Below are 27,886 nucleotides of genomic sequence, written 5' to 3' on the forward strand. Positions count from 1 at the left end.
ACCGCTGTGGTTAGCTTTGGTGGTTTTGATTAGTTACTGCACATTCGCTGCTGTGATTGTTTTATAGACCCCTCTAATGGGCTGAGACACGGAACTTTAAAATATCGTTTCACAATATCCCCAGGAATGGGCTACATATTCCTTCAACAATATTACAAAAAGCAGACTGGCTACGGGGGAAGAAAAAAAGAAAGTTAATAAAAAATGACAGTACGGCTGGCTCCCGGCCAAAGATCCATTTGAAAGTTATAAAATCCCCCTCAGATCAGATAAAAGCATGTATTATTATTGCAAGGTGTAAACTCAACACGCTGACACAGCTTCTGTTTTCAGTTTTAACTAAAACCCAGTCGCTTGTCAAGATGATAAGAGTTTTTGCCTATCTGCTTTCTTGGTGTTAACTGGTTATCAGAGAAAACAATTTGTCAGAGGTTTGTCTGACAAAGTTCACCATCAGCACAGGAAATGAGGCCCAAAAACATGATTTTTTTTTTTTTTTAACTCACTGCTTGGCCATTAGAAAAATAACTCTGAAAATGCAGCATTCAAGGAGCTTGCACTCCCCCACCGCCCTGCACAGCCTTTGCTTCAACCTTCCACCTCTCCTCCTTCCCTAAAAATAATTCTCAGCCCTCAGCCCTCCCCGTGCTAACCACCTCCTGACAATATTTGTGCAAGGTTTGCACAAATACAAATTTTCAGCATCGAGCGTGCAAGCGTGGGCGAGCAATTCTCCCTTTGCTTTTGCTTTGACCCAGGGGTTTATCCTCGTCCCCACACTCTGGCTCCTTTTCCTTATCCGTGAGGCAAGGTCAGCATCATTTATATCCTTGGAGTTCATTGTAGAGAGTAGCTTGGTTAATTCAGCATTTTATACGAAGACTGTTGAGCCTCTAGAGTGCTTTGGGGAAGCTCCTGCAGTACGGCACTCGGGGAAAGGAGCGGTGGAGACTTGAGCGCTCTCCTCTCCCAGGAGCTGTAAGAAGAAGTTTATCACATTAGCCTTGATAAAAGGACTCAAGCAGGTGAGTCCTCCAGGTCAGCTGCACAATAAAAGACAGAAAGCCATTTTTTTGGAAGTCCTTTATGGAGCAAAGTGTTGATTTAGGCTTCTGTGTGATCTAGCCTCCAGAACAAGATAGCGGCACGCAGGCATCAAAAGTAGCTCGGTTATGCGATTAAAAAGTGTGTTTATCACGTTTACACCGAGGGGAGAAGCTGAAAATTGGATAAGCAGCCTAAAAGCAGGAGGAGGACCGCTGTTGTACAAGGTATTTCAAGCACATCGAAGCCCGTGGCCCTGACAGCTCCGCAGCTCGGCTTTGGTTAACGGGTGCCCAGCCCCGACAGCTTGCTGCGGATCCAGGGCCCCGCTCAACTCGTCCCAGCAATTGAAAATCCCTTTTCCAATGGTTCCGATCGCCTTCATACAAAATCCCCTGGCCAGAAGTGAAAGCAGATGGCTCTCACCCTCCAGGTTCTGGAGGGTGACACTGGGACAAACCAAAAGGGCTGCGTAAGCACTGAAGCATCTCAGTGTTTCTACTCTCGTTTTTCCTGGCCATTTGAAGCTGCCGGTATACTGAGAAACACTGCCCGACATCGTCATCTTATGGGTTAGCAATGGGAAGGGAAGGAGAACAAGGGCTCATCAGGTCCTGGATCTCTGCTCTGCACTTATCTTGACCACGCTGACCCTCGAGAAGTTGTACAGCTGGAGGAGTGCTAGCCCCCATATCTTGGTCTCTGATTAAACTCCTTTCTTCTGTTCTCTGTGGGAGTTGTCGCACTGCTGTTTCACACACCCTCTCTCTGGGCCTTGCTAGGCGTTGTGGAGATAAGTTTCCTTTCAAGATTCTGCTTTTGTTTCCATTTATCGGCCTGGTTTGGGTTTTTTCAAGGTTCTGAGAAGCCGGTAGTGTTCAAAGCACCTATCTTAGATGGTCCCGATTACCCCGGAACACACAAAGACCCATCGGAATAAAGGGACAAAGCCCCGAGCCCTGAGTCCTGGACAAAACATCTCTGGGCTTTGAAGCAAGAGAGCTTGTAAGTCTCTTAAATGAGATCTGGGAAGATCTGCAGAGCAGATCCGCAGACAGAAACAATCCTCGGCCGTACTCAGGACAAGCTGGGATAGCAGGGGCTGAACTTCAAGGGCATCAAAGCAGGGATCAGCCTTCCACCAGCTCAAGCCAAGGCACGGATCTTCTCTTCCAATGCCCCTCTGTAAGACAGACACCTTGCTCGTGGCGGTGGCTCCAGGTAATGCCACCAGCACCGAGGACTCATCTGCTCTGCGATGCAGCCAAAGGCACGTTCATGGGGCCGTACGGGTGCTGAGCTCTGTGCCCTGCCCATGCAGTGCATCGCACCAGGATGTTAAGTTTAGGCGTACCAGGAAGGATAAGGACAGAAAAACACCAAGGGACGGCCTAACGGAGAGGTCTCCATCACCACAGGCTCAAGGACACGTCTGATGAACGCATGCTACGGATGGGCTCTGTAATGCCAACCACGCCTGGGAAGAACCTGTTGGATTAACGGGTATCTTGAGAGCCTTCCTGTGCTGGTTTGGGGTATTTCCTTGGTTGTTGACTGTTGGTTTTGTTTAGTTCTTTATGACAGAGAAATGTTTTTGCAGTAGGAAGCTGAAGGGGCTCACTCAAAGTGCCATCAGCTTCAGCATACAAGGCTAATTTCAGAGCTACGTACCAATGCACCGAAAGACCGGGTAAGAACCACAGGAGTTAAAGAATGAACCCAAAAATGGAGAGAAATGCCCTATGAGCTTGTTCATATCTCTTGGGGGATGCAGACAGCACCAGTACCTCCACCTCCAGAAGATTAAACACGCACAAAGCAAAGTCCTTCTTGCAACAAAGAATACTTCATTCTGTTTAGGAATAACCCCTATGGTTTTTTTGATGAGAAACCCGCAAAACAGATGTCAAAAGCTAGTCTTTGTGGCTCAGCCCTTTTCTTGTTAAGAGCTAAATGGCTTTTTCAAGAATAATCATCTTCTCCGTGATCCATGAGCTTTAGGGTAGTAGTAGAAGAAAGAAGAACATTATTGTGTTATTTCTGGTTTTAATTAATCGGAATTAAATAGCTGCTGCTTCTCCAAGCATGTTGACTATACGGGGTATTTAATCCCATATGAAAAGTTTCACTGAAGATCACTTTACAGAAGAGCTTATATTTCATTTGGCTGCCTTCGTTTCAGCCAGATTCCTTTGACACTGCTAAATTTGCGCTGAAATTTCCTGTTGATAAACTACTTCTTACCAAGGAGTTGTTCGCCAGGGATACGACTGCTGGGCACGAGGCTTGGGGATTTGGAGACGAGATTTGGGGAGTTACATATTCATCACACAGCATTATTGTCGATAAACCCCAGTCACCAAACTCTAACAACACTTTGTGTGTTTGTTTTTAACTTAAAAAACTTTCTAGCCCAGATATGAGATAATTCTCCTCTACCATAGTGCATTCCCAAGACTTTTGTCCCAAGCTCAATAAATAACATTTGCTCCCATCACAATTTTTAGCATTTAAACTAGGAAGGCTGCAAACAGTTGTATATAAACCAAAACTTGATCTCACCTTGCTTCTTTAGGTTGACAAAACATTTGTTTTTTAAAGCACGAGCAGTTATTGGAGAATTTATTAAAATTTCACATTAAAAAATACTCCATATTCGCTGACTGAGCTTTCAAAACTCAGAGAAATCACTCAAGTCCCTAAATCTGTTATTTACTGGACATGAACTGCCCTCTAAAGGCTAATGGGGAAACTGCAGAGAACGTCTCAAAGCCAACGCTTCCCTCTCAGCCATAATCCCGTTCATTTTTGTGCACGACAAGAGCCAGAAACGAAGACATGAAAGAACTGTTATATAGCCTCGTATTTTCTTTACCTCCCTTCCCTCTCCCCGCAGCTCACCTCCCGTTCAACTGCTCGAGAGGATCCCAGGACAACACGACCAAAAACCTACGCGAGCTCAGCCCACACAGCCACAACCCTGGCCCCGTTAAACTCAAAGCAAACTCTACCCATTGCCCTCGCGGAGCCAGGATCCCACCCCTATCAGGGTTTTCTTCCATGCCAACAGAGATGAGGGTAAATCAGACGTATCCAGGCAATGGGCAGCACCCCACCTATTTTATTCCGTTCAGTTTTATTTTCCAAGCCACTGGCCTGGTCAGCAGCACCACCGGTGCAGCGTGACGCCACCAGCTCGCTAGGAATATCCATCCTGGTTGGTCCAACCATGAAAACAATCCCGCAGGGGAGCCTTCGACCTCAATAACGTTGACATTTCCATCTCAAACAAGGGCTCGGCCACAGCTGGCAGACGGGAGGGTGTTACAGCTGGCTCTCTGCTGCTTGTTTCATAAGAGACAATATACGCAGCCATTCCAACCCCCAGCGCCTCCAGCTCATCCAAACGGACGTGCCGCAGCAGCATCCCTTGTGGCACGCCGTTGTTTTGGTTGTTTGAAGCCTCTTTCTCCCCCTCCAAACGTGCCCGGCCCTGACACCCCTGCTAAAAAGCCACCGGCGGAAAAGCTCGGCCCTGCCATGCATTAGGTCCCAATATGCATCTTCGGGTCCTGTTACGTATTATTTCATAAACCCTGCTTATAAATTCAGAAAGCATGATCCTGCATAAAGCTTTTACGCAAATTAAATGCATATCCCATAGAATAATGTTTTAATTTTGCATGCTGTGCCTTTACATTGCAATTACTCACTACCAGTAGAGCACAAAGAGAAAGAGGAGCCGTGGTAAGCCTGTGGCTGCTCAAAAGTGATCACCCGACCGCTGATAGAGAAATTTATTGTAACAGAATACTCTGCTAGCCCGGAAGCCTGCAATCTCACCCTGTGTGCAATCACCATAATGCAGCCGTATCGCTTTCATCAGGCCAGGAGGGGTTTTTCAGATCTAGACATCTTGAAAGCTGTGCGCTAAGCTCCCCCTCCGAAATCTCTACGCGGGGACCCCTAAATGGGAGCCGGGGTCTTAATATCCGCCGGCAGCATTAACGATATCACAAGTGCCACGTGCTTTCCAAGCAGGTTGCTTTCATTACGATACCTTCACAAGGATTATAATAATCCACTATTCTGGATTGCAACTTTGGGCCAAAGTACCTGTCAAAGACGACGTGATGTATTGCATGAGCCCATCTTGCCGGCAGACACAGCGTTGGAAAAGGGCTTTCTGTTGAATTTCAGCTGAATTCATTGAAGTCATCATCGGGGTTTATAAATCAGCAGCGCGCTTTGGTGACAAATTTCCTTCAGAGGAACATGTGGTAGAAGAGAGAGGAGCCCAACCTGAAGGCATTTTTCAAAGCCCTAATCCTGCTTTTCCCCCCTCAAATCCATTTTTTACAAATATTCAAGAAGGAGAAGAAAACGCCCAGTTTCCAGGGCGTTATTTCATATCCTCATAAGGCACTTTATGATGGTTTAGATTTAAAGAATGAAATTTCAAACTTCCAACATTGCCACACTTCCAACAGCATGGAAGTAATAGCACAAAAAAAATAATAATGACAATGAGAAAAAAAGAAGAGAGGGAGGGAAAGACACATTTAAATTATCTGGAATGGGAAACTACCCATCTCTGCACAAAGCAGCTTAATCCCTCACACACCAAGCGACTCCCAGAAGTTTCCACAAAGCTCTTCTGCACTTTAATCCCTCTTTTGACCATTTACAGTGAACTAATCCACTTTATTTAATTACAGTCACCCAGCAACCTGCTTTTTGAGAGACCTTAAGGCCAAGAGTATCTGAAGTCGTAGGCACGACTCAGCGTTCAGGCAGAGCTCTCCAGCAGGAGCACGCTGTCCCTTTGGGGAAGTGGTAAAGAAATCCTTGCTCAACAGACACACAAATGACAGAAATCCCATTGACTGGGCCCGGACTGCTGAAATTTGCAGGGTTCAAACACTGAGGAGTTTTTCCATGGTGTCAGAATCAGCTTCAGTAGAGCAAGAGACGGGAACGCTGGCTACCAGCTCTCCCAAGCCCTTTCTCTGACCACCAGGTCCCATATCCTTCCCACATTACTAGGCACTGCTTGCCTACGTTTAAAACTTGCAGACTTCAAAATTACAATCACATTTTTTTAAAAGACCAAAATAAACAGCAGCCTGGACAAAAAAGTGCAATTAGAAAGTTAGCATTCCTCCAACTTCTCGTTAGTAAAAGTTTTATAACCCTCCAACATGTGGCACTCCAGCATAAAACCTGGCAGAAGGAAAAATGCCCTTGTCTACCTTCCATAAATATAGCAACATTTCAGCATTGGCAAAGATAGCCTGGTTCCTATTACTAGCTTTTTTCCATTTTAAATTTACTAGTTAATTTTATAGAAACAAATAAAGGGACCTGCATATTATAAATCTATTAAGGATAAAAAACGTAACTCTTGAAAAAAAACACAAGAAAAATCTCACACCTTCCCTCCAGCCCCTTCCAATTTTGATTTATATACCCTTTAAAAAAAAAAAAAGTGCCTCTCCGTTGAGCTGGGAGGTCTTCTCTTAGTCCCCTCCACCAACTGGCACCCGTCTGGTGCTGGGGTTTGTGCCTCGGCCACGTGCGGGTCCATCGACCCATTGCTTTTGGGGGTAACTCCACCTGGTGATGATAAACGGGGTGAAAAAGTTGTTTTGGGGGAGTTTTTTTCCATCTAGCCCCGATACGAGATTAGAAAGGGCAGCTGAAGCACGGAATTCAATCTGGTTTCAGCTGTTCTGCCTCCACCTGGAGTTAACGGGGCTGCACCTGCTTTTCACAAGGTGTGAGCGGGACCCCCCCGGCGAGCTCCGTGCGTCACCGGCACCGTCCCGAGCCAAGCCGGCAGGAGGGAGAGCTCTCCACGAGGGACACGGGTGGGGAACAAAACTTAACTCTGCATCCCAGGCAACGTGTCGGGTGGAGGAGAACAGCACCAGAAGGCAGCACAACTGACCGTCCTTCTTTTCCTCCAGCATCGGTGAAGTTTTGCACCGCGGAGCCGGCCGGGGTTGGTGACCGGAGCGGTGGGGACTCATTTTTTTTCTGGTTCTGCACCGAGCCAGCTCCCAGTGGGTTTGGCCGCCTTCTCCTGCAGGGACTCCGTGGCCTCAGAAGGCCCTAAGAAATGTTCCTCGGCACAGGACCAATCTGGTCTGCACATGGGTCTGAGCGACTCCGCGGGGCCGGTCGGGGCGGGAGAGGATGACAGCGTGGCCACCAGCGTTTTTATAGGAACATCAACAACACCAGCTCGCACGGGGCAGGAGCGTGTCCCCAGTTGCAACACAGGGGCACAGATCAAATGGAAAAACAACGCTGCCAGCACATGTTTCCCTTTCCAAAAGCTCCATGGCCCACGAGTTTGCGGTGCGGCCTTAAGCACTGCAGTAAATGCCGAGCCTACAGCTCATTTCCAGCTCGTCGGATCTGTCAGCGTCACCTGCCCAGCACTCCCACTGGTCTCACCAGCATCTCAATGCCCAGATAAAGCTCCTGCGGGTGCCGGGGCAGCGTGCCCTAAGGAGCTGTGATCCTCCAGACTTGGACCTGCAGGAAGGCAACACGGCCCCGGGCTCCCATGGCCCCACGCCGTGCCGGTGACGTCTGCCCTCAGCCTCAGGTGCTCTTCTGTACCCATCTGAGATTCTCCATGCATTTTTACAAGACAGGACTGGCAAATGCGTTAATGTGCTCCTATCTGTGCTTCAAACATCTTCCAGAAGGAAGAGGCAGCCACGAAGTTGCTGGCTGGAGCTCTGTGCAAAGGAAAGCGAAGCATCGGAGCTCAGCTCCATTTCTGAGCCATGCCCAGTCATTTGAACTTCATTTCTTACTGGGAGAAGAGAGGAGAAGACATCTTAGCTGCTGGGTATTGCTGCAGACATACCCATTCCTCTGGCCCAAAGCAGGCTCAGAAGTTCATCTCAGAACCACAGAGCTGGAATCTTCTTTATGCAATCAGAGGGCAGCTGGGGAGGAAAAATGATGGGAGGTAGAACTGCAGGAAACCCCTCCAAAACCCAGGGAGAAACCTTTCCGCGTTGTTACGCCCTCCTCACCTGTGTGCAGACAGGACTGCGGTGCCCAAGAGCTCCCAAGGGTGGATGCAAGGAAGAATCACATCTAAAAAAACCTTTTCTGTTAATTTTCTGATTATCAATATACCCCTACGGTGCCCTTAAATGGTCTGCAGAGGAAGGCACAACTTCATGGACAACCACAGCGTGACAAGAGCAAACTTTGGGGGATAACTAAAATTAATATTCTGTAAGAACAGAGTGGAACAAATTTACATCTGCATTTCTGAGCCACCCCTTCTAGCCCCTGGCTGCACTGTTCACGTAACCCCTCTGCTCTGCACAAACACCAGTGACTTACGTTGACTTGATGGCTACACGGATTGCCTGCTAAAGTGGGATTTAGGACCACTGCTTCATCTACTGTGACATGAACCCAAAGAACCAAAACCTTCCTTCTTCAGTCCTAGCACAGACCGGTAGAGACCCTGCTAGAAGAGCCCCAGAGAGGGCGGCTGTAAATAATCAGAAAGTCTTCAAGGATCTGGGAACCTCCTCATCCTGCAAATAAATTCCAAAGCGCCTTTTTTTCCCTTTCCAAGTAAAGTGGAAAAGAGAGATCCTCCCATCTCCCAAGCCCTTAGTGCTGTTATTCTTCAAATGCTTTGGAGATACTTCAATAGAAATAGAAATATTCAATAGAGCTTCCTTCAAAGCCTTGCAGGTCACTGGAGGGCCAGATCCGTGGTTGTGTTCAAGTCCCGGTCCCTGTTTGCATTCTCATTCGAGATGATGGCCAGCGGGTGCTTCAGAAGCACAGGAGAAACCTCAGCAGCTTTGTCAGCCTTGCACTAGGTGGTTTATACACACCTCGGTCCGTGTTTTAACTACTTTACGAGCCACATCACAGCTTTGCTGCAGTCACAGAAGAGGGTGGCTCGCAAACCAACCTGGAAATTGAAGTCAGTCGTCCCTGCTTGATGCATCACCACCCACTAACGAGCCAAAGAGCTAACGACACAGCTCCAGCTCCCGAAGCAGGCTGACATGTCTGACACGAGTGAAAAAACGCGAGTCTGAGCACAGTTGCGGTGCAAGACGCTGAACAGCAAAATGTGCTCCTCGTTTCTTGCTCGGTAGAAGCACGCTCCCAAGATCTGCGTTGACTTTGTAGAGCTCCTGCAATTAGTTATAAATGATTAAGTGAAAGACTCCGACTCCGTCCAAGTCGCAGAGGACACAGCCACTGACTTCACTCACTGCTCCGCTAATTGAAGCACTGCTCAGCCCACAGTTAACCTAGCGTGCAGCTAGTAAAACGTCTGCTTCTTTTCCTTTTTCCAGCAATGCTTTAAAAACACGTTATAAAAGTTAGCATCATGCCACAGAAATACGCCTAGAAAGACTGGCTGATGCTTTCTGCCTTGAGTTATAACATGCACCCCGAGCAGCCTTCCACATACGCTCATTTAAGATGAAAGCACTTTACATATGAACTAGAAACTTTCCAAGCCCACCTTATAAACCAAGCTGGGGTTCTCATCTTGCTTCCAGGGAGGAAAGAAAAGTAAAGAGATGGTTCATTTAATCTTCAAGAGAGTGAGGAAAGAGGAAGGGAAAGGTAATTCATGCTGTTCTGTAGGCTTCAAACACTTCTTGATGCTCCAGGACCCAAAACCCAAGCACTTATTTATATTTACAGCATCCGGACAGGATCCGTGCTGCCAATGAGCAAGCTGGGTCTTCCAGAGCTCAGATTCAAGGTGCTTCTCTTTGGGAGCACTGCCATCACCAGCAACACATCTTCTGGCTGAGCTGACCTGGAACATCACACGTAAGAAGGCACGGGTGGTGGGGACAGGAGCAGGGCAGGCAGAGACACCAGCTCTTACCTCGTAACATCCTTGGGGCTGCAAGAGGCGACTTTGAGGTCTCCAGAACCTCTCATTTTCTGTGCTACCTCCTAGTTCAGTGAGCAAAAGGTGCTCCCTTGGGTGCCAGGGGCCCATGACCATGATATGGTTGACACAGCTCCCCAGCCCTGGCCAGGCACGTCCTCCCTTCCCCACCACCCACCTCAAACCCCCGCCAGGGACCTGCACGACCGCTACCTTGATCCAGGATGCTGCCACCAGAGCGAGGAGTAACTCGAATTAATGACCTCATGACCGCTTCTGAGAGCCCCACACTGCTTTCAGACATTTTTCTTGGCATTAGCTTGATGATTTATTGAACCGTGAGTCTGTGCTGCTAAAACAAAAGTTGCACTGAAGGAAAAAGCATCGTGGAGTCTGCAGGCTACGATGCACGATGGTGAGCACCAGGAAGGGGAGCCAGCAATCACCTTCCCACCAGAGCAAGGGCCTGACACAAAGCATTGAACCATTACCGAGATGGATTTGTCTCCTGGGCAGAGACGAGTGGATGAGCATGTTTAGATTACAAGTACCAGACGTTTCTGACCCCTCAGATGAGGAAGTCCAAGTCTTTCACAATTCAGGGTAAAACATTATAATGAAATAAAGGAAAAAAAAAAAAAAAAAAGAAAAAAAAAATATCAGCCTTGACTTCCAAGAAGTCAGGACTTTTCCAGGCAGTTACCTACGCACAGAAGAATGCAAAATGTGAACATTTTTTCAGTTGGTGGGGATGAAAGGGAGAAAGAAAGAAATGAGCCTGCCTGCTCACCTACAGGATGATGCTTTTTTTTTTTTTTTTTTTTTTTTTTTTTTTCAGAAAACGGGACTCTCCCTCGCTCCCTGGTACTATATTTACAGATGAGATGATAAAAGCCTCTCTAACCACGTTGTTTTGAGGTTGGACCTTTCCCAAGAACACCGTGCTGGGCTGCAGGCACCCACTCACCCACCGGTCTAGTCCCTGGGGAAACATTCACATCTGAAAAAGAAAAGCTTCCTCAGAACCGTAACAACAACCTTTACCTAAAGCATCTCAAAGAAAGCTCTTCTGCCTGACAATTCGGCCCCACGGCCAGCCCCATATGAGGGCACCAGCAAAACACTCCCACCACAACCCCAAAAAGTAACAGGGGCCAGCTCTTGTGCAACTGGAAACACCAAGTCGTTATAAAGGAACTCAAAGACCTGATCACACCAAGCAAGACCTTTAAAATAACGTGAGTTTCTGCGTTTTCCATGCTGCAGAGATTCGGGGCCCTCCCGACCTGGAGCCACGACCACCTCCCGCCAGCCGAGGCTTTAAAACCAACCTTGAGAGATGCTGCAACGCTACGTGCGAAAAGGAACTTGGCTGCTCTCCTAATGGGGGAGGAAACTTCCCTTCCAGCGTGCTAAATTTGAAACAGAAGGAAAAGGAGAGCCCTCGTGCTTATGAGGTGCTACTGTGGGAAGTTATCAATAAACTCTCCTGCAGGGTAAGAGCTGCAGCCCAATTTAAAGCACGTTTTGCTGACCAGGGCTACTGCCTGGCCTCAGAAAAAAAAATCAAAAAAAAAAGCACTATTTTTGAGAGAGAGATGCTGCGAACAAATGGAAAGTTAAAGTGGTGCTAAGTGAACCCACACATCACACATCAGCAGGCTGGGTCTAGGGGAGAGGGAAAAAAAAAACAGGTATGGTAGTTGTAGGTCAGGAAGAGAAGCAGAGCTCCAGGATAAGCACTGCTTTCTCCAAGGAGGGAAAGGACACGGGTCTTCATCAGGAGGGGCTGAGGAAATGATGCAACGTCTGTGAGCACAAGGGAATTTTGTTCTGAAAGAATTGGGGAAAGACCTGAGCAGAGCTGGGTAAAGAAGTGGCTCGATAGCTAAGTGAATGCCAGAAGAAAGAGGGCCACGGGATGCACCCACAGCCCCCTAAACTACAGCAGCCTCCCTCAGCAGGAACGGCTGAGCATCATCCCTTTGTCCCAGGATTTTGGGAAACCCAACACAAGGACGGTAAGTTAACATCCCAGTACATACTGGAATATCCTCTTCTGGAGAGACTACTTGGAAAAGGACTAATTTACAAGGATAATATGGTCAACACAGCTCGATCCTCTTCACAGGGAAGTTTCGGTGCTGACATTTGCCTAGCTGTAGGCAAATAGGGATAGAAGCTCGATTGGATATTCGGCCTCTACAGGGCAGCATCCTCTGTTGAACCCAAGCTGCGACTGCCTTTGGTAAACAAGTTCGTGGGTCTGGATTAAGAACAGATCTTGAAGCAGGAGCTGCCACGCAGTGGGGGGCCATTATATCTGGTCCATAACCAAAACCGTTCCCATGCCCCAAGCCAAGCTTTCATGGGATGACCCATGAAGCAACTCCCTACAGTTTGCTTCTGCCATAAACAAAGCCTCTTTTCCCACAATCCTAAAGCCACCATATCTGGGACCAATCTGCTTCTCCAACAGCAGCACAAAAACCTCTTTTCATCCCTCCTCCCTCCAGTAAAGGTGGTGACTACCATTCAAAATGCCCAGTCCTACTAACTAAAGGATCCCGGTACCCACATCCTTCAAGTCCAACTCTCCAGCTCCACCACCAAGCCAGAGAAAAGAAGTGACTATAGATGCTAGCCCCAGTAACAGAGCCGTGGCTCATGGACTGGCTTTGTAGGTCTTCTGGAAAGAGTTACCAAAGATAAAACATCTTTCCATCTCCTGATTTAAAAGGGACTTCTGGGCTATGTCTGTCTAAAAAGCCAGTATAAATTTGCATTTATCCCTGGAGGCTCTTAGTACCAGAGTGTTCCCATTGGGCTTTAACAATGCTACTGCCCTTTTTCATAACACAATGACAAATTCTCGTTCTCTTGATGGATGCTTATCCTCTACAGAAGTAAACAGCAAAAATGTGAAACGGGTATAGAGCATCATGATGCTCTTAGGAAATTGTTTAGTCTCCTCAGCAAAGCGTGATTAAGAACTCAGCAACAAGTAATGAAGATGTGGTGAGAGAGATACCAATCTCATCCCAGCAGCCAGCTCAGGTTCCTCCCATGGCCCTCTAAGCAAAATGGATCTCTATTCTTCTGTAGGGCTTCCGGCAGAGATTTCACTCCTAATTCTGTCAAGACTGTCCAGCATAAAGGCTTTAGAGGACAAACAATAAAAGAAACATAGGCTGAAAGGGGAAAGAAGTTAAGGCAGAGTCTGAGAAGTCACCCAACTCTTGCTCACAGAAACTTCAGAAGACCATTCATCTTCTGAATGGAGCCACCAAGAAAGGCCCTTCAGTGGCTCTGACACAACAGCCATCCTTGTGGGAGGTCTTCTGAGAAGTCTCAATGCCCAGGACTTAGAGAGCCAGGAGGAAGATAACGCTGCTTAGCAGGATCAGCAAAGAAAAGCAATTGTCCTCTTAACGGAGTGGACAACAGCAAAACTCCCCTGATACATTTATAGCCAGAGGCAGCCAGGCTAAAGCAATGGGCACCAGTGGTACTTCAGCAATGAGGATCCTTTATTTAAACCCAGGGGGTAGGAAGACTCCAAGAAGACCACAGCAAATTCCTGCAGACCTCCTGGCCATCAGCAAGCTTCGAGGTATGGAAGTCACGCATCGTGTACTTAAACTGACCCAAAAAACTTCTGCTCACAAAGACTGCTTGGTCCTTCCCAGAAATCCAACACCGATTGCACCGGACCCTCACCCATTCCTGGGGTAATAAATATTGTTAATAATTGCAGATTCTTACTGAGTAGATTAAAGCTGTCGCTCTCCAGCAAAGAGACCTAAACTCAAGCTGAAATGTTGCATCCAGCTGAGGACTCAGACCCAGGATCCTGCTTTGCCATTCGTGTGCTTCAGAAAGAAGAAAACATGTTAACATCCAGCAGAAATTTCACATCCTTATCCGCAAGTGTTGCACCTGCTGAGCAGAGCAGCTGGATCCCCAAGAGGCCTGTGGAAACTGCAGAGGCTGGGAGACAAAATTGGGTCGACCACAGAGGAACTAGGAACTATTGCCAGTGTCTCCCAAGTTTAGCCCTTCTGAGCTGATGACCAGGCAGCAAATACAACCTAGTTATTCAGGAGAGTCTGTTCCTAGGAGTAAGAAATGTGTTATTTACCTAAGTGCTATCTATAGGAAACCAGTGCCATAGCAATGCAACAGGTGGGAGAGCCACCATACAAAAAGTTCCTTCATCCAAAGTGCACAGACCTCCTTCGGCTGACAAGAAAAAACTCCTTTTCCTTTCCTCCCACTGACAGTGTCCTGACATTGTTTAAGGCAACCTGGGCTCAGCTGGGACGTGAGCGGTGCTAAAGGCGCGGGGCAGCTGCTGCACTGCCACGTGCTGACTCCCTTCCAACTACAAGTAACGATTCAGAATCAGACCGTCTCCAAAGAAAAGAGAGTTTTTAGGTCATTTTCAAACCATTCCCACAAAAAAAAATGACCTTGGACTCGGTGGAGCCCAACCAAAGCACAGCGACTGCTAGGGTGCCCGCCGTGATCCGAACCCCCAAAGAAAGCCCTGTGCACAGAGACAAGGCCTCTATCCACCAGCGGCTTTGAGAAGGTTCACAAATATGAAAAAAAAGCCCAAATCCAAAGGCTCTGTCTCAGACTGACCCCCAACAAGCAGCAAGTCCTGCTCAAACCCTCAGACCCAGGCACCCTGCCTGCAGGAAAGCTGCGGTCTAGGCCGCCGGCCTGCCCAGCGCCAACGGCCTGCATGGCCTTCATGAGGTGATGCAGGATCGATCGGTGGCAAAGCCTGTGGCACAAAAAAGATGGGTGAACTCCAAATTACAGTCTGCCATCTCCTCTCAGCATATTATTTTGCAGCTGGGAGGCTATCAACAGCCCTCCTATATCTCCATGGCGTTCCCCCAGGGCCTGGTGCTTTCTGGAAAGGAGGATTTCCCTCAGACGCTTGGGATTTTACAGAAACAGTGCCAGAATATGGTCTAGTACTCCTCTATCTCTGGCTACGAGTAGATTTCAACAGCAAAAATAACCCTATGTATCTTGCAAAGAGATCTTTACTTACTTTATATGACAGCAGGTAGGACAACTGAACCAAAACTAGAGTTATTTGTTCTGTTGGTTTGTTTGTTAGGTTTGTTTTGTTGCTTTGTTTGGTTGTTTCCTCTTAGGACAGCAAACAAATCTTGTACTAGGTAGCCAGACACCGAATAAAACTGTGAATAAGAACTAAAAACGACCAAAGACTGCTGCAGTGTGGAAACCGTGCCTTGGTGTCTATGAACCAGGCACTTCTGTGCCTCACAGCTACTTCGCAGAGCTTCTGGCGTCTCTACGTGTACACAGCCCTCAATTTATATAAAACAAATGTATAAACACACTGGAGGGATCTTTGAGGAGAGTCGGCAACAAAAAGAAAGTTCCCATGATAAGCCAAATGGAAGGAATCATCGGATGCTCCTACACAAGTATCCTCACGTTGGAATCTCCAGTAGGTTTTAATTATAGTGCAATAAAAAGCCATATACTTGCGCATTTTTTCTGATTTACTAGATCGCTTCTTTAAATTATAAGCCAGGCTGCAATTTTAAGAAAAACACGTTTTTAAAAAATAATTAAAAATAGAAACAGCACTGCAGCAAACATTTGGAAAATTTTCGGAGTCGATTGTTTATTGGGACTCCAACTGATTTTAATGAAAAATATGGTTATAATTTGAAAAAACAGCACTTTTATGTTTTGCATAAGGAAAGTCCCTACAATGCAACCTCCGGGGCACTTTTTAAAAAAAAAATCTCAAATGGTCGCAGGGTTCTCTGGCCAAAAGCCCTCCTCAAAAACCAAAAGATGTGGGTTGCAAACTATTTCAAGTATCCACAACAAGTGAAACTGGATGTAGAAAAATATGTTCTCAACATTTACTTCTGTTTATGATGAAACTGGAAACAGATGACCCCTAACAACATATTGTGTGAACGGGTAATTAACCAGCTGCAGATGGAGCCCAACTGCTGATCATTTACATTCGCAGTGCTGATCACTTCCATCCAGCTCAAGCAAAAGGTCATCCGAGGGGTAATCTGGGATGGTCCCTCCCATCAGAGCCTCTGAACGAGTCCCCGTGCTGCTGACTCGATCCAACCAAGGCGTTATCTGTCATGCAAGGCTCTGGAAAGACGCTCGTTGCCAGTGCAGGACCTCTCACCAAGGCTGTGTTGGTGGAAGAGGAGCCCAAGAGCTCCACCTGCCCTCCTGCCACATGGTGCTGTTGAACCCTGGTTTTCCTCCCTCTACTGTTTGCTCCTCTGCAAGTTTTATCCATGCCCTGTTTGGTTTCACGTTGCCATGAAGGGAACAGAAAAAGACCTCCAAGTGACCATTCCTTGACTCCCACCAGCCTCCAGCCATGCTGCGCTGACCCTCTGCAGTACCTCGTGCTTTCCTTCACTTCTCTGTGTCATTCACATGAGATTTCCACCTTCCCACCGCAGGCAGTGATGGGTTGGGGTGAGAGGTACGACCACAAGCTGTCCTTTCCTCCTCTTCCACCAGGTTTGCAGGGCTCAACGCTGCCTTCTCCTGTCCTCCTGGGCCCTTGGGCACACCACTCCGATGCAGACAGCGCCACTCCCGAAGCTGGTGTGAAGTCAGCACTTATTTCCTTAAATCACTCCCAAGCAAAGCAGGCACCGACCTCTGGGGTTGTTCAGACATCGAAGGGCTGCAGATTATGCCACGTGGCTAGGAAAGCACCATTTGCTTCATGCCAACAAACCCCAAAGCCAGCACCCGCCTGCTAGTCTCCATTTCGAAATAGAGCCAACGTGAGTTTTTTAATAGGCAGATGTGTTTTATCCCACTTATTTTTGATAGCTAAAATGCAAGTCACCACGACACACGTTTATACGCCAACAAAGAAAAAATTCAATGAAGAATAAAACCCATTATCACTACCAATAGCACACACACACATGTATACATACACACATATATACACACACTTTTATAAGGGCCAGTTTCACCAAGCTGAAAACAATTACGAGCCAAATCAGTTGGGAAAAGGAATGTAATCAGAAAAATATGAAGACTAATTGAAAATTGTTTAAGAACATTTTAACTAGATGCTCAAAAAGCCACAACGCCACAACTGAAAAAGGCGGCCACACTAGTTAAAAGGCAACCTGGCTCAGATGGAAGCTAAGGAAGCTATAAAGGCAGGAAAAAAAAGGAACATGACAAATGGAATAAACAGAAAAACTGAGGCCAACAAACAAAAATCTGGTGTTAGGACGTATAGATAAGTGACATGGGAAGCAAGAGGATATGTGAAGAAATCAATGGCCGGTTGAAATTATCGTCAGTTTCTTTTTTTAAGCACAGAGAGAGTAAAATATTCCAAAGGAGAAGGAAGGGGTGTATTTCCCCAACCCCACCTCACCAAAATGCAGAACTGCAAGAAAATTTGCTCAGTAAGACCTCAGTTCTGCACTGCTAAATGAGGGAAGCCTACCACAGGCATGCAGAACATTCATCCTCTTGCATTGCCACCAGAAGAGAAACAGCAGGCAGCACAGTCAGCCTTTTTTCATTCAGTAGATAGCACAAGGTAGGTGTATGAGCGTGGAAATGTCGTTATAACATCTCCTAATATATTGGGTTTAGTTCTGATGTCCAGAAAGCTGGTGAGAAATGGGTCTGGCAGACCACAGCAGATGACCACACCGGAAAATTTGTTTTTTTTTCCAATGGGAGGCAGAACTTGACTGATTTCTTCTACTACTGCAGAAGTTAGTGAGCTCCAAGTGCTCAGCCAAGGCACCCAGATTTGCAGGTTAGTGCCACAAAAATCAGAGCAAGTATTCCAAAGAAAGCCAGAGGTAGACTTGAAATTAGGTAGTGTTATTATCAAAGAGTTATTAAAAGGACAGGCATATCAAGTGCAAAGTACCTTAATATTTGGAGAGAGCAGAAGACTGAAGAATATCTTGGCAATTATTTTCCACTGATTGTATCTGCAATCCTTAGGAAATGAAGGAAACACACATTAAAAGAGAGGAAACAACAACAAAGCACAGAAGACGGAGCAAGCAGACAGGAAACAAAAAGCCACGAGGAGTGGAAGTACGGGGCACCAAAGCCTGCCTGCGGCACCCCGTTGAGGTGTTGGCCAACTGAAGGCTACAAACTTGGAGGGAATTTAAAGTCTTGGGTAAGATGGAAAATTACATCTGTAGTTAATAAACCTGGATGGACAGGGCATGGGGATGCACTGGGAAACATCTAAAGGTTAGGAGGGAATGGAAAGGTGAAATACCAGCCTGGGACTCAAAAGACCAGGAGAAGCTGAAGGAATGGGCAGCCTTGAGCTCAAAGCCCCCAGAGATGAGAGCACAGCACAACCTGATGGGGAAAGCAGCTGGGGCTGAGCACAGCTTCAGTGGTTGAAGGTTAGAAGGGACAAAAGGGGCTGCCAGGCTCTGCAGGGAACACGGAGATCCTTTAGCACACATCTACGGATTGCCCCAAGATGAACACGGCACACAGACCCAAACAGAGGAGCAAGGAAGGGCTTTTTCCTAGGAGCTGCGTTAGGAAATACTCAAAAACATTCAACTGGTATTGCAGAAATGCCAGAATTTGAAAGCCTATGGGATGAGAAAATTATCAGCATTGGACCTTGACTTGATTCTCTACCTTGAGGAAACATCTAGAGAAGACTACCACCCACTGTGCACCATTAGGGTTTGGTTTGGTGACCTTTTAGATTTTTTAGATTTTTTTTATATGCATTAACAAGGAGTAAAAACAGAGAGAGGGGCACCAAAACCATGTCACATCCTTTCCTGCACCACTTGATACCAGGCAATGGTAATAAATCAACAAGAATACACAGATGCCACAGATGACCAAAGAAATCCTTTCCTGGTAACCCAAGCTGGGGTGTGCACAACGCTCCCCTCTGCCCCAAGGTCAGTCCTCCTCCGTGAGTCAGAACTTGATTCATTTTCCCGTAAAACGGCAAGATTAACAATCCAAGAATTTCCAAGTTTCATCAAAATCCATAAACACATTTTATTCTATCCAGAAGAACATTGAACTTGGCGGGACAGAGTACCACAGCGGTGGCCCCAAGTCAAGAAAAATCCTCTTTTGAAGAGTCAAAACATCTCCCAGGAGTTAAATGAAGTAGGTCTGGAAAATGGGCATCCGCTCTAAATACAAATATTCTCCTTCGTCATAAACAGAGTAGTCATAAGAAGCTGATAATTATTACACGTTTACATTAACGGCATGTTAAAAACACGTCCTATTAGGCGAGTGAAGTTATCCAGATCGGACAAATTGGCAAACTGTGGTTCCTGAGGATTAATAACTTGCCCAAGGCCACCCAGCGAGTGTTATCAGAGTCAAAATCAGAACAAAGTCCTTGGCTCCCTGAGCTGCGCTCAACTTATTTTTTCTTTAAACTCTTCTTTTTTTTTTTTCATTTGGTCTTTGCCACAAGAAGAAAAACACGAAGTATGAATCTATTACTCCTATAGGCATCAAGTTTTAAGAGATCACCGTAGTCAGGCAGTCTGACACCTTGAACAAGGCAGACGAGGAGTCATCCGCTAATTAATACCTGCTCCAAGGTCAGTACTTGTGGTTGGACTGGAACATAAAGCTTTTATACAAAATGAGTCATTTTAAGGGTTTTCCTGGGATGATGCAATGTCCACCACAGATCTCGCTGGATTGTTCCAGTAGCTCATTTCCTCCACTCCCATGCCGCCAGGGTGCATTTACCCAGCTTTGACCTTCACCGTTGCACGTTATCAAACCTTTGGCTGCTTTATGAAAACAGCAGCTACCATCCAACTTTTCTGACAGAGAGCCAGAGAAGCAGAAGGTGCAACTGTCTTCTTTGACAAAGATGTTCCTTGAGCACTGTTCTGTAAATCCTGTTTTCTAACCCTAAAGAAGGCTCAAGCCATATCACCTTTGTACAGCAAAACCATGAATAACTCTAGCATTATAGAAGTGAAATACAATTAACGCTTGCCCTGAGGACCCTCCATAACACTCATGACATGGCTCACCTGAAGAATTGTTTTTTCCTTCATGTAAAAACTGCTTCTTGTAAGATGCAGCAGCTGGGGAGGACAGACCACTATAAATGGTCACAAGATGAAATAAAATCTTACTCAGAAGGGAACACCCCAAGCAATTCCCTTTCTTTTGTCAGAGAAAAAAGTCAGGTCCCTCTGTTCCCATGTGGATTTTGACCACGAGAAAGCTCATCTCCTGAGGTCTGCTGGAAATGATTTCAACATCAGATTTTTTTACTGCATCCTACCTTGATACTCTGCAAACCTGGAGGCATCTCCCAGGGACACCCGGTAGCATTTCTCTAGTTCCAGTGCCTCTACCCTCACCCCCTTCCTTTGTAGACCTGTAAAAACAGCCCACCAAGTCTTTGGGCAGCTCTTACCAACTTATCTGCCGTGTTCTTCAACACTGTTGGGGTGATTATACCTGACTAAAAACAGATCCACTGACAAAGTCATCAGAAGTGAGATGTTTAAGACCAATACCTGACCAAAAGAGCTTCATATCCATCCCACACGATAACAGAGAGACTGCTGCTCTGCAGGAGGAAGGCTGTTCTGGTTCTTTCTTCATTACAATAAAGTGAGCAGCTGAGAAGCCATCACAACAAAGCATTTAATTACGGAAATAGAGGTTGAACACGAACTTGGTATTCCTAAACTATTATACAGGAGACATACCAGGACTGAGGAATGCCATGCCTAAGTCCAACAGAAAACACATGTAAACGTTTTGTTCAGCCTCAAGAGATTCCAGACCAACTTGAACATGGGAATTGGACAAGTCTGCACTCATCATTAAAGAACAGAATAACCATAAAAATGTAATTGCACTTACAATCAATATTTTTTTTAAAAGCGCTCCCGGTTTTCAGACAGCTAAAGATCTGGAGGGAAGGGTACACACTGGGAGAGCAGGAATCAATTTTAATTTTCCCTGCTCACCCCAATTCCTTCTGTATCTTCGGTTTCTAAGACGTGCCCAAATCACGCACCTCTGCTTTATGTTAAGGCTGGACGATTTTCCCAGGCTCTCAGGCACGCGTTGAGCACATACTTTACACATCAAAACCAACATGCACATTCCTCCGTATTTCCATGACACAAACAAAGCCCCCACCAACATCAGGCTAAGGCGATGCCTCTAACTCAACCCATTCTACAACTAACCCCACCGCGTGGCTTTCGGCAGCTGCCACCCAGCGACCTGACCTGAAGTTCACATTTGGTCAGCGTTTTTGATAAACAATAATTTCCAATTGGTTTTCACTGAGGTTTTCCAGCTGAACTGTAATTTTCCACATCTTCAAAGAAATGAAGCCTTCCTTGTGTCCTGGACAGCCGTCAAAGTTTTTATTGAATCCTATCTCTACACCCTCATATATTTCTCCTCCTAAAATGGCAAGCGGATTATTTTTCTACCACCGTTTTTAGTAATAAGCGTACGTACTTTTAAAAGTTACCACCTAAAATTAAAAAGAAAACAAAAAAAAGGAAAAGGAGGAGAAGGAGAAGAAAACCTGCTGGACAAAATCAAGCACTCTTAAGTCAGTCTTATATTGGTTGTGAGGCTAAAATAGAGGTCTAGATCTTGACTATGGTCAATTAGACCATAATTCCTAATCACGACTTTGCAGGAATGTATTTCAGTTGAAGATTTTGGGGTAGTTTGAAGGAGGAGGGGTGCTGCTTTGATTTTTTAAAGCTGACCCAGTAGAAAGCCATGAGACCACAAACTCCGAGTGCACCTCCAAAATTCTCCGTAAGAGTAAACAAAATGGAGTAATCCTCCCAAATGCCATGAAAGAAGAGCAAGAAAAGATGTCAGCATGCTAATACACCATAAAAAGTCTCCCAGCTGCAGCTACAAATGAAGTCATAGAAGACAAGAAGCATCTACCAGATCAGACTTCTGTTTTGGAGTTGCAGCTTTAATGAAATGTGATTAATAAACCAAGAACTTTACCCCGTCGAAGAACTCAGATATTCATCTGAAACAGATCCTGCAGTCCGAGCAGGGGGTTGTGTGCGTGTGCTTGTTGGTTTTGGCTTTTTGTTTGTTTGTTTTCATTAAATTCTTTGTGCTCTTCTGAGACACTGAATACACCAAGTACCAGTGAGTTATTCCAATGTCTCGTTCAGTCCCTTGAAAACATTTGCCACATCTCATTGCTTGTTGGTGGGGCTCCCAGGTACTCCTTGCACTACCTCTCAGCACCCCAGGACAACACACGAGGTCCCAAACCTGCCAGAGGAAACATCACCACCAGCAGGAAAGTTGTGAGAGGAGCCTGAAGGCATCCACACACCTGGAATAAAGCACAGGAGGAACCAGAGCAGAGGTGCAAGGCAGGCCGAAGGGTGCAATGCACACACAACTGGCAAGCTGAGAGGCTGCAGACACGCATGGGTGTGGAAAAGGTACATTTGTGAAGGAGTTCAGCTCCGTGGGGTTTTTGCATCGCTTTTTTTGGTTACGTGTTTTGCTGTTGTGTTACAGAAGCAATAAGCAGGCGCTGCACAACGTGCCGAATAAACCACATCCTGGGCAACGTTACCAGACAGGAGTCTCTACAATTAATATTCACCATGGTTTGCTAGAAAAAATAATTAAAAAAAAAAAAAAATAACAGACTCAAGGTCCAGAAGGGCCTCCGAGATGCATCCAGGTCCCACATATGAGCCCTGTGGACACACGCTGGTGCTCAGCCTCCAGCCAGGAAAACACTCCCTCTGCCACTTCCCCCTTTCAGCCACGGTGAGGAATGAGGTCTCCTTGCGAGATCTGCAGCACAACCGGCCAAGAAGGGAGAGCAGTTTTGCTCAAGGCCACATAATAGTTTCCTGGTAATTATCCTCATTCCCCGCTCACCGGGCTACACCACCATCAGTAGCTTCAGCCTCACAGCCAATAAATAAAACCTTTAGCAACAGCACTAAAAGGCATTTATTAAGCGCAGGGCTCTCTGGAGCGAGCTTACCTCTCTGCAAGGGGTTCTTTCATCTTTACAGCAAAGCCTCTGGAGTACAAAACCTTGCCCTGGAAACCTGCCCCACGCGGTCCGAGGGCTGAGGACTAAGTTATTCTGCAGAAACGGGGCAGACGCAGCAAAGGGAGGCTCGATGGGACCCTGAGGACCTCTGAAACCCTTCAGGTCTTCAGGACCTCAAAGCCTACTGCAGAACAAATGAATGCACTTTCAGGGTTTTCCCAAGATCCCAAAAATCGAGCTAAAATGGAAAGAGGCACCCTAATATGCCCAGCAACCTAGGATGTACCTACAGAAGGCATTACTGCCGGCTGTAGCCAGAATTTCTGAATCTGACGGGAGCAACGTTCACCTTTTACACTCCTGAAGGTTTGTGTTTCCCCAGGCTGCTTCTCAGCCCAGCTCGTGCCCAACCCTCCTTACCCTGTACCCGCTGCCAGCCAGCAAACCAACATCCAAGTGGCAATTTAGGAAGACCCAAACCAAACCAATGAGCAGGTCGTTAGGGGCCAACAGACAATTTCTTCGATTTCTGGGTCATGTAAAACACCTCTGGATGCAGAGACGATAAAAACTTTGGTACTGGTTATTGGTGGCAAGGCACGGTTAGATACAGGGACATTAAACACATCGAGCTTCATTTGTGTACAGCGAGTTATCAGAGCTCTTATCAAATCAGTTTGGGGCAAGGAAGGGTCTAACAGGGAAAACAGAAAAGCGTGTGGAAGTCAAAAGCACAATTAAAACCCCTAGGCCAAAGAAAAGTGCTTGATTTCTATGACTTCCCTTCAAGTTACTCTGCTCTTCCACTGCCTGACACTGCTATCTGCGAGTTTGATCTGAATTTGGGGATCAAACTCCATCACGTCAATGCAGATAACTGCACACACCGCAGGTCTCTGCTCCAAATGCTATTCTTCAAATATCCAGAGTATGAAACCCTAGTGTCTCACCACCTGTGGTGTTTGTTTTTTTTGCTTTTTAAATTGCAATTTTTAATGAATTTTATTAGCAGCCTCCCAAGTGATGTCTGCAGCTGCTCTGCCCATTCCACCCGGCCCTGCTGATGCAGCTCCCATCTGAGAGGCACCGACGTGAAGGAACTGGGTCCAAAGAGCTCCACAAAGGGTCGCATCCTGCACAGATTGCTGGATCCCTGCTCACACTGATCCCTGCAGTAGCACACGTCTCTGTCAGCATCGCTGCCTTCAGCTCCTGAACGCTGGTGTTCCCAGGGTCTTTTTTGTCTCCTGAACTGAAGCTCGCTGTGTAGATAGATTATTATTAATACTTATAGGTTATTCTTCCTCACTAGTGGAAGCAATAATAGGTGTGATCTAACATCTGCACATCGGTGAGGTAACTCACCCATGTGTAAATTAATGTGCAACTTACACAAGTGTTGCACATTAAGTGGAATAAGCATCAGCCACGGGTAAGTAGGAGGAACACAGCGACCTCCTGTCCATCCCAGACCTCGTGCTCATGTTACTACCCACAGCATTATCACAATCCTAACAAAGCCTATTCAAACAATCAATATCCGCTATTACAACCCCAGACAGCTCACATTCTTCTTTTAGGCAAAACCCTGTGAAGCTGTGTTAGTTTAAGGTCAGCGTGGTAGGATTTCACTTCTTTTTCAAAACACGTGTATAGGAAATGGCATTGATGAAGCAACATCCAGAAAGAGGAGGTGAAACTGCTTGTGGCTTCACAGTCCCAGTAGCCAGAAAAGGTTGCCTTTCATCTCTAAACGTGCACCTACTGCTATGTAAAATGAGTAAAGCAGAGCAGAACGCAGGGAAATGCTGCTGCAGTGACTGCTCTGACCTTTTCTAACAAGCAAACACCCCGATTCCTGCTGGAGAAAACAAATGTGCAGAACCCTTTGATATACGGTACTTTACCCTTGCGCTCTGCTATGAAAGTCTTGAGTCTTTAACCGGACGTTTTGTTCACATTTTGGTGAATTTAGAGGCACAGTTTTTCTCCAGACAGCACTGAACAAGGAGAGATGGATGAATTGCAATCACTCAGCCCAATCCTCAGGGGCGAGACGGAGGGGTCCGTTTTATTTCACTTGCTCCCCCAAACCCTGTGACCACAGTCGTTGGGAGCTTTGATTTAAAGCACAAAGTCAAGGGGGGAGAAAAGGAAGGAAAAACCAGCTAGCCACAAAACATACACCAAATGGCAAACAGAGTGACCTGTAGCTGACAGAGCTGCCAATTTTTTCACAAGCTACACTACCAAAGGCTGCTCTGCCAGACACAATTTTGTAACAAAACCCCAAAAATGGCTTGTGACCACATTTCATCTGATTTCCTATCATCTAGACCCCAAGTCTTTTTGGATTTCCACAGAGATTGCAGTCTGGTTGTGTAGTTACCCAGCCATCCTGGAGCACCTGAGAGGAAGAAATGGGGAGAGAACCGTTTGCTAACAGCCCAGGCAGGGGCTGTTGTTGTGAACAACCTTACAGCTACAACAAAATCCCTGACAGGCTGTGCCTTCAGGTTCCTAAACTCACCTACTGGCTCATATCGGCCTGTTCAAGCTCTCTGCAGCCTCTTCTCCTACAGGCAGGGAATTTGCCCAGGAGGTGGCTGCTTTCCTGGGCCAGGAGGCACTTGCTGCTAAGAGGACTTGTTCCCGAGCCCTATGTTGTCCCGTACATCACATTAAGTTTTCTGAAGATATCAAGCCTTTAAAAAAAACCCTGTGAAACCTCAGCTGAGGACCTGTGAGCTCTCAGCTTACGTGTTAAGTGCTCAAAAAGCAGAAACTCGCGTAGCATCAGCTCCTTAGAGGTGGCATCACTTCCATCAACTGATTTCCCTCAAAGCTGGAGGCCAAAGATTCGGTTGCCTTAAGACACTCAGGAATCCAAAGTAGCATCCACACAGCTTTATCACCAGGAAAATGGAGATCACAGCAGATGTGGACAAGTGATTCCCAAGATTTGCTGCTCAAAACGATTCTTGGTGCTTTCACTTAAGTGCTCCTCAGCACTGCCCATGTTCAGACATACCCATCCCATTAGGGCAGCCATGAGTCAGTGGGACAGAAATTGGGCATTTTATTCAAACCCAGTTCTTAAATGGATTATAAAGCAGCCTTCGTGACTTAATCTGTGCACTCAGCAGTGGGATCCTGATCTCAAAGCTCGGGTACGTGGGCCGGAGGTCGAAACCTCCCCAGCAGCGGCTCCCCGCCTGCCCTCCCCAGGCTGCTCCAGTCGGCTTTGTAGTGCTCCAGTCAAGCATTTCCCTCCTCCCGCCAGCACTAATTTGTGCACAGCAAAAGATAGATTATTCCAGGCCTCCGCCCACCCCCCTTTTCCTAAAACTTCAGGGTTAATCTAACAAATGGAAAAATACTTCGGTGTGTTGAAGGCCGCCTCCCCAATACCTCGATTCTGACTCGTGGCAAAGCCCCGCATTAAAATCCTGAATTTAGGGAAGGGGGAAAGGAGGACGAAAAGGAGCAAAAGGCAAAAAAAAAAAAAAAAAAGAAAACACCAACGCTGCACTTTGCTCTCGTTTCGCAAGCTCAGGGGAACACTGGGTATTTTCCACTGCCTTTATTTAAACCAGATCCACCATCTGGGACAGAGGCCCACCTCCACCGGGAGCCCGGCTCCCGAGGAGCTCGCAGGTGGCAGGGGGCTCTCAAAGCCCTACAGCATCTGCAGGCCGAGCCCTACAGCGGCCCCATGGCCACCCCATAACACAGATGGTGGATGGAGATGTAGTGGATGGGCAGGGCTGACAGGAGGGAAGAAGGCCCGCAGGGAGGCAGGCAACGGAGTTGTGAGGCCTGATGGAGGGCGCCGAGCACGGCAGGACACACACGGCCTGGTGTCACCACACAGCTGGTGTCACCACAAAGCTTGTGTCACCACAGACCTGGTGTCACCATGGACCTAGTGTCGCCACAGAGCTGGTGTCACCACAGACCTCGTGTCACCACAGACCTGGTGTCACCATGGACCTGGTGTCACCGCGGATCTGGTGTCACCACAAACCTGGTGTCACCACAGAGCTGGTGTCACCGCGGATCTGGTGTCACCACAGACCTGGTGTCACCATAGATCTGGTGTCACCACAGACCTGGCACGACAAAATAAACCAGACACTGACAGGAGGCTTCACACCAGGCTCCCACCAACCTGCTGAGGCAAACAGCTTAGAGGTTGGACGTGAAAGCAGCCTGTCTGTTCCTGCTCAGCTCCCCTGGGCCAACTGAGCTTCAAACCCATGTCCCACAGAGCCATCAGCACCAGGAGCACGGCTGTTCTCCAGCCCACAGCCCACCTTCAGTCCGTCCCCAAGAAGTTTGGGCCTCTGCTGCTCAGATCTTCATGGCCACACCAGGGGCTGGACTGGGCTCTTTCCCCACTCCTCCATCCATCAGGTTCTGCACCCAGCTCCTGCTGATGACCATGGCTAACTCTCACTACACTGCACCACCATCCATAATCCCTGAAACATCTCTGGAGCTCGATTCGTTTCCTTTGGCTTTCCCATTTGCAACATGGATCTGCTCCAACAACACTTTCTGCCTTCACCGATGCAATGCTGCAACCTTCATTAGGTCCACATGAGCAAGGGCCAAAACAGGAAAAAAACCTTAATATGTGAGCTGCAACGCACACACAGGATGAGGGATGTTGGCAGGGCAAGACCTCCTTCACCATTTGCAACTCATTACTTTTGGTTTTGGGCAGCACAAAGCCTCAAGCACAGCAGATCCACCTACTGAACCCGCTGTAGATCACCACTGGCAAGGGCTGTTGGCTTGTACACAGGGGGGAGGCAACCAAAAGCACCAGCAATTGTGGA

At 47.0% G+C, this 27,886-nt stretch overlaps 1 protein-coding gene across 8 annotated transcripts in view; it reads right to left on the reverse strand.

Annotated features, from left to right (window-relative positions):
* EXOC6B (exocyst complex component 6B) overlaps positions 1 to 27,886 on the reverse strand; it is a 271,298-nt gene that overhangs the window by 154,521 nt on the left and 88,891 nt on the right. For 4 of the 8 annotated variants that reach the window (XM_084517013.1, XM_084517010.1, XM_084517011.1 and 1 more), the window contains one exon: positions 17,907 to 17,978. The exons of the other annotated variants lie outside the window; for them this stretch is intronic. In XM_084517013.1, the coding sequence (XP_084373139.1) occupies positions 17,907 to 17,978 (72 nt within the window). The remainder of the gene's footprint in view (positions 1 to 17,906; positions 17,979 to 27,886) is intronic. 8 annotated transcript variants of the gene reach the window in all.

The sequence above is a fragment of the Aythya ferina genome, assembly GCF_964211825.1.
Source record: "Aythya ferina genome assembly, chromosome: 4".
In the NCBI taxonomy this organism is placed as follows: domain Eukaryota; kingdom Metazoa; phylum Chordata; class Aves; order Anseriformes; family Anatidae; genus Aythya; species Aythya ferina.